At 39.8% G+C, this 6,714-nt stretch overlaps 1 protein-coding gene across 1 annotated transcript in view; it reads right to left on the minus strand.

Moving 5' to 3' along the window:
• Nucleotides 1–426: 426 nt before the first annotated feature.
• Nucleotides 427–6,714, minus strand: part of ttc17 (tetratricopeptide repeat domain 17) — a 26,315-nt gene continuing 20,027 nt past the window's right edge. The window contains exons 16-25 of the mRNA XM_005749625.2: nucleotides 6,044–6,260; nucleotides 4,029–4,157; nucleotides 3,385–3,680; nucleotides 3,119–3,272; nucleotides 2,895–3,015; nucleotides 2,536–2,695; nucleotides 2,050–2,133; nucleotides 1,449–1,568; nucleotides 1,184–1,327; nucleotides 427–1,067 (exon numbers count right to left, since the gene is read on the minus strand). Coding sequence (XP_005749682.1) covers nucleotides 936–1,067; nucleotides 1,184–1,327; nucleotides 1,449–1,568; nucleotides 2,050–2,133; nucleotides 2,536–2,695; nucleotides 2,895–3,015; nucleotides 3,119–3,272; nucleotides 3,385–3,680; nucleotides 4,029–4,157; nucleotides 6,044–6,260 — 1,557 coding nt within the window. The 3' untranslated portion in view covers nucleotides 427–935. The remainder of the gene's footprint in view (nucleotides 1,068–1,183; nucleotides 1,328–1,448; nucleotides 1,569–2,049; nucleotides 2,134–2,535; nucleotides 2,696–2,894; nucleotides 3,016–3,118; nucleotides 3,273–3,384; nucleotides 3,681–4,028; nucleotides 4,158–6,043; nucleotides 6,261–6,714) is intronic.

A 6,714-nucleotide genomic window follows, 5' to 3' on the forward strand; every position in this document is an offset into this window, starting at 1 on the left:
GGCAATGAGATATCATTTTTCTGCCAGATGATTTCCATAAGTTAAGAAGCAAATGTAATAGCATAGTTTATTTTCTGTCTTTTGTAGCTTGGCGCAAAAATCTAATCGTTTAGGTCCCATATAAATAGGAATGCTTTAAGAAAAAAAAAAAAAAGTGCAAAAGAACTGAATGTCCCCATCCATTTTAAGAAGCAGAAATAGTGAGGGAATATATTAATCGAGTCAACCTCATTTAAACTCGAGTTGAAAAGCACATTCCATACCGTGTCAGCAAAAGCAAATACTGTATCATCCCCAATTACTTTAGATTAAAATGTACCATTTTCAGGCAGTAGTATCTCATTATCCTTCAGCGTAATAGAGCAATATACTTTTTTTTGTTTTTGTTATAGATCCCACTTCCTCATATTAAACAGCAGTAAAATGTCTTCAAGAAAGACAGTTTAAGCTTTTCTTCAATTTAAATAAAATAATGTAAGAGAATTAGGTGGGTTCTGTGGTCATTAGTTTTGTCCAACTTTTATTGCAAATCACACAAAAATTGATTTGCAAAAATGAGTCTGAGCCTTTTGATTTTGAGACATAACAAAAATCCTGCAAGTAGTGGGCCAAGATTATCTACAGTTTTACTGTATGACAGTTCAAACTTAATTCTTGGTATTGGTTAGACCTTTAAAAAAAAAAAAATTAAATAAAAACAATCCCCACCCCCACAAAAAAACCCCAAAAAACAAAAACAAACAAGGACTCAAGATTCAGCTGAATATAAAGCTCGACACCTCATGTTTGACTTAGTTCATTTTTCCTACACTTTTACTTTGTGCAAGTTTGTTGCAATCTTCTGATGTGTATTCTGTCTGCATGTATGTGTGTGAGTGTTTATCTGATGTGTGCATGGCCAGTGGGTACTACTGGGATTAAACTGGCTGAGTGGTTTAGGGCTGACGACGTTCCCTCTTGGTGAGCAGGTAACACTGAATGGTTCTCAGTCGATCTTTGGCAGGAGCGAACTCTGGCTGCAGCTTCAAAGTAGACTCGTACCAGCGCATGGCTTTCTCAAACTCCTCCTGGTGACGAGGAAAACAAAGACACTTGATGTAGTATGATGCACCTATGATGCTGGTGAGCAGCTCTCAGTAAATATTGATGGATTATTAGAAAAAAGTGTGACTGTGGCTGTTACCATTGCTATATAGACATTGGCAAGGGTAAAGTGGTTCACGACGAAGTGCGGAGCAATTTCTACTGCCATGCGAGCCACTGTAAGCGCGTCCTCCCATAGCCGGGCGTTCTGGAAGATGTTGGCCAGGCTGATAAGTGGCACATCCTGGTTTAAAAGTCACGAGAGGGAGGAAAACAAAAAACAAAAAAAACAACAACATATAAAGAGATTTATTTTCCATTTTCACAAGAAAACCACTGTTGGGAACAACTTTTGCCTAACTTGCCTTCATATGATGGGGAGCGTAGTTGAGTGCTTGTCGTAGACAGTCGATGGCTCTCTTGCCTTGACCTTTCACTCTCCAGTATAGTGCAGCCATGCTGGATAAAACCCAGGAAGTCTGATTCTGCCGTTTTAGGGATTAGAGAAGAGAAAAACTCAATGAACCGTGTTAGTCGCACTGGAGTTGCATGGTACAGCTATCAAAAGAAGTACAATAATATTCAGAGAAAAACTTTGGAGAGTTTAATCATAAAGCCCGACTGGACAAACAAACCACCAGAAGTGAATAAACCACAGTACCGACTTTCACAGTGGGGTGTTTATATTTGCTAGATTCAGTTTTGACTTAAAGCGAAGGATATTCTGAATAACATGCTGTAGCGCCAAGGAGACGACCAGTGATCAGATGTTTATACAGCTGAATATATTTTTAGACATCTTTCCTTTATTAAACTACTAGTCTAATGGTAATCACAGTAAAACAGTATTCTCCTGATATATGAACATGACTTGCTGTACATTCAAGTCATAACAGGTGGAAAAATCTATTATTCTAAAGCAAAAACTTCTTTTTAAATTGCCTTGGAGCATCAGAGAGCCCTTACCTTCTCCAGGACTTTAGCGATGCGGGTGCCCACCTGCTCAAAGGACTGTGGGGAAAACTTATCTTTGCCGAGGTTCTGCAGGACCTTTGGGTTTGGAAAAGAAGAGACATAAATCACACTATGAGCTACTGTAAGAAAGATGGGTTTAAAAAAATCCCGTCAATCAAGTTAAACACAACAAAATTGTGTTTTTATTTCTTAAGAAGGTTCTGAGATTGTTTTTAAATGTTGTGTGTTTTCCCCCACTTAAGGGTAATTTGAAACTTTTAAGTTTAAAAAGAGTGATATACAAGCTTGTCAACAATTTGGATGAGAAGACTAGAATGTAGTGACATTAGTTTTGATGTGATTAAGTTCATCTTATTTGCTCTTAGAAAAATCCTTCTGTAAAGGAAACCTTAGCATGGAACTTTTTTCCAGTCTTGTGCTGTTTGCATTTATTTTATATGTTGCCTCTTGTTATCTCCGGCCTCTGCCTCAGCATACCTCACGCAGTTGGCTCTCCCCAGTGTAATGGATGGCGGCACGATTGGCTACCCCTGCCAGGTGGTCGAGGGTGTGCATACTAGCAGCTAGGTTGGCGTTGCATAAAGGTTCAACAGCTGGCTCCTGGAGTGGAGTGGCAAAGTCTATGTGCTCTGTGATGCTGATGGGAGGGAGTGGAGAGAAAATAAAAAGAAATTATCCAGCTGTCTATTTCTTATAAATGCATTTCTAAGTTCTGTTAAAAATGAAATTGCCACCTGCTTTCACAGCGATATGGCAATAAAACAAATCCTCTTTGAATCTGTTTAGAACTTCATAAATACAGGATAAAAACGTATTCAGGACAGTGAGAGCCTTACTCAATGTTCTTGGCAGAAACAGCCAACCAAGTGCTAGCTACAGTGGTGAGGTCCACCCTCCGTATCCGCTGGCACTCCTCTGGCCCTGGCCAGCCAAGACTTGTGTAGTCTCTCCAACGGCCTGTCCAAAGAATAAAGAAAAAGAAAAATACAGTGACACCTCTCTGAGAGGCTTTTTCTCTGTGCGTGATGTTGTCAGTTAATACTAAAGGTTTATGTGTTACCTGAAGGACCGGGCGATGGGATAGTTGGACCGCTGATCTCCAAAACAGAGTGACCCCCAGGCAGTGAGTCCCCATTCTGGCTGTCATCAGAGGTGGAAACACTTTCTGACCCATCCACTTTAGCCTTTCTGACCCGCTTTACTTGGAAAGTGATCTGAAGTAGTAGTAATACTCAATTAAGGTACTCACAAATATCTGACAGATGTTGGCAAGGATTACTCAAACTCAGTTCTGCCATTTAAAAACCAGTGAACTTTCACACTTACCCACTCTGCTCCCTCGTCATCCTCACAGTTTCCAAAACAGGGCCCACTACCAGGACGAGCACCCATGACGCGGTCGTTCTTTAGCACCCGGATACCTCGCAGGTCACCTCGCTTCCCACCAACATCCAGTGCACCCTCAAAGGCTCCCATCAGATCCTCCTTCAGCTGCCAGTCCTCCTCCTCCTTTTCTCCTCCATCTCCAAAAGAAGCGCTCATTTTTGCCGCTGCCGATGCAGAAGGAGAAGCCTGCTGCTGTCCGGCTGCCTCATCTGAGCCGTTACTGTCCACGATGACCTCTGCATGGTGCGGAGAAAGGAATGAATAGGATTACAAAACATTAGCTCAACAGGAAAGAAAGAGCATGTAAACCCCAAAACAAACAAACAAGAAAAAACGATAGGACACCCCAAAGTAGACCATGGGAACCTGAAAGCCAGTAAAATGTAGTAAAGTATTCCACTGCTGTTAAATCTCGCTTGTCTGTGACACTTACACTACACATTTTTGCCACATGCCAAACTGCACAAGACGGAATCTCAAGTTCTGAATTATTTAGACCAAATACATCCTTGCTGAAGTGCCACAGACATAATATCTTGACTGCTTCATTGTGCCAGTGAAGACGCCACATATCAAATTCTTACTCTCAAAGAGCAGAGTGTCTTCCATGGCTGAAATGGCCGGTGCGTCCTGCTTCTCTTCACTGCCCTCCCAGTCTTCCAGTTGCAGGCCGAGGTCCTCCTCAGCCATGCAGGCAGTGCCCTCCGGATCAACTATAAATTACCACAAAAAGCATGCAATTAAAATGAAACTACAAAATGTTTGACAAAAATGGACACAAATGCACAAAAACAAAAAAAGACTAATTAAACAATGATGAATGGATTATTATGTAAGGGTTTTGCATATTTGCAACTATTTTTTATCAATTTAGACATTATACTTTAGTAATTTTAGCTAATACAACTTTTTAAAAAGTATTTTCCCCCACTTGAGTGGAGAACTATGAAATAATTTTGGTTATTTTTTGCTATTCTTTTAACATTTATCCAGAATATCATGTGATAATTGTTCAACCTTAGCTCACAGCCTTACACATTTTACACTGGAAACAATTTCCTGTTGTACTTACTTCAAACGGTGAAAACACAGCTACTGTGTTTGTTTTTGGGTTTTTAAAAAAAATCAAAAAAATCAGTCAGTTCAAAATCTACATATCGACTCCATTTACTGTCTCACTGTCCCCTGAAGAAGCCTACATGTTTCCCCCCACGTTATATGGTTCTCTTTCTTGTACTAGTAGGTCTTTGGCAGCCGTTCGGTAACTACTGTAAACTGACTGATATAATGTTTGGCTATGAATTTTACCTCAAATCTTTCACATAATTCAAATGTTATTTTTTCATTGGGTGCTTAAGTGCATACATGTACACACTGTGCTGGCCTTGCATGGACAACAGCCAGAACAGGGAGCCAGAAGAACCGATGGATCTTATCTATCAGGGACACCAGTTTGAGACCTCAGCTGTTTCTGCACCACTATTTTCTAGCTCACTGTAGTTCTTCCCCTGACAAGATCTAAAACACAAGGACAGCAGTCATCACCAAACTTTTACTATAAGTCTATTTTTTTTAGTACATTAGATTTTTATTGAAAAATCTAAATGGTAGATATGTGCTTTGTAAGGGCTCAAGCAACCTCAGACATTTGGTGTGCGCTTTATGGACGCAACCTTCAACTTTAGAGCGCAAAATATAGTCCCTTCTAAATTTGGCATCAGCTATTTTCTGCAGCTTAAATTATTGAGTGGAAAAATTTCTTCACTTCAAAGCACTGTTCTCTCCACTCCCACTGATATGAATACAGGAAAGAAACCCAACATACAAGCAGTTTTTCACAGCAACTCTTGCAGCTTCAGGCAGAGCAACACGAGGTGGTTTGTGAGTGTAAGGCCCAAAGCAGATGAGTCCGAGGCTAAATTTCACTTCAGCTCATAGAGATAGAAAAATAAATATTTGTAAAGCTCTAATAAATCCATTTAGACTCACCAACTCTTAATAAATGCTATTACATTTGCTGATTAATTCAAACATTCCCGCATTAAACATTACTGGGAATGTTTAATCCTGTATTCAACCGAATAAAACTAAAACCCTTAAATTAGATGTGACAGATTCTGCTCAAGTGGCTGTTACAGCATTTCAGCGTGCTGTGAACCAACACAGGACAAAACAAAAAAAAACAAAACAAAAACACAGCCAGTGGGCAGAGAATGAGTTTCTCTGGTCGCCCAATAAAGCTCTGCTTTTAAAAGAGATTACCCAACAGTTCTTCATTTTACAAAACTTCAGATATTTCAGGGTTTCAGCAACTTAAGAACATTATCATTTTGCAACTATTAGTTTCGAATAAATATTTATCTTGTTTTTAGTATGCAAAGATTTCTTTAAAATACTCCCACTTGAATTTTGTCATGCAAAACTTTCAACTAGGTCACTGCTGATCATCTGAATCTATACTGTAATCCATCATTTTAGACACACTCCGTAACTAAATAGCAAAACAGAAAATTATACTAAAAAACAAAACAAAAAAAAAACCGACCCACAAATAAACAACAAAACTAGGTATTTTTTCCCCACCCCCCAAGTTACTCACTTGAGCAGGACTGTCGGTTTGATAGATTGTAAAGGGAAGGGTAGAACTGAAGACAACGCAGCAGAGGTAGACTGTTGCGGCACTGCTCACAGCCAGAAAAGGACGTGAAGGAAGAGGAGGAAAGGGCCGTGACCAGGATGTGGCGGAACAGGGCCAGGGCACCTGTCACATTGCCCTGGGCCAAGTGTACGCTCACCAGGCTGAGCAGGGTATGAGGCTGAGGGAGGAAAAAAAACAAAAACAAGACAAGACGGGTGAAATTAGATGGTGGATGATGTGCATGATAATGAACATTGTTCCTGTCATCTGTGGAGGATCTGCTTTTCTTATTTTTATTTTTTAAATCATGCATGTAAAACAGCACTTCTGCAGTTTCCAGCTTACATATAACACAATTGACCTGCGGTTCCTGAATTATTATAGCATGAGAATTCTCTACATGCATAAACCAGCTTTTACCCGCAAAGCTTGATTTAGAATGATATTGGAAATTTTCCCTATCAAATTTAGTCTGTGGTTTCTCTATGGCATTTTCTTGATTGGGTGTGTCAAAACATAACGCCCAAGGGCCAAAATCAGCTCTGCCAAAGACAAAGACTCCATTCTGGCCCACTGGCAGTTTTGGAAAATATGAATAAGGGCACAAAATATCTGACTTTTAATTGTATTTT

The sequence above is a fragment of the Pundamilia nyererei genome, unplaced genomic scaffold, assembly GCF_000239375.1.
Source record: "Pundamilia nyererei isolate P.nyererei 1_Seehausen unplaced genomic scaffold, PunNye1.0 scaffold00251, whole genome shotgun sequence".
NCBI lineage: Eukaryota > Metazoa > Chordata > Actinopteri > Cichliformes > Cichlidae > Pundamilia > Pundamilia nyererei.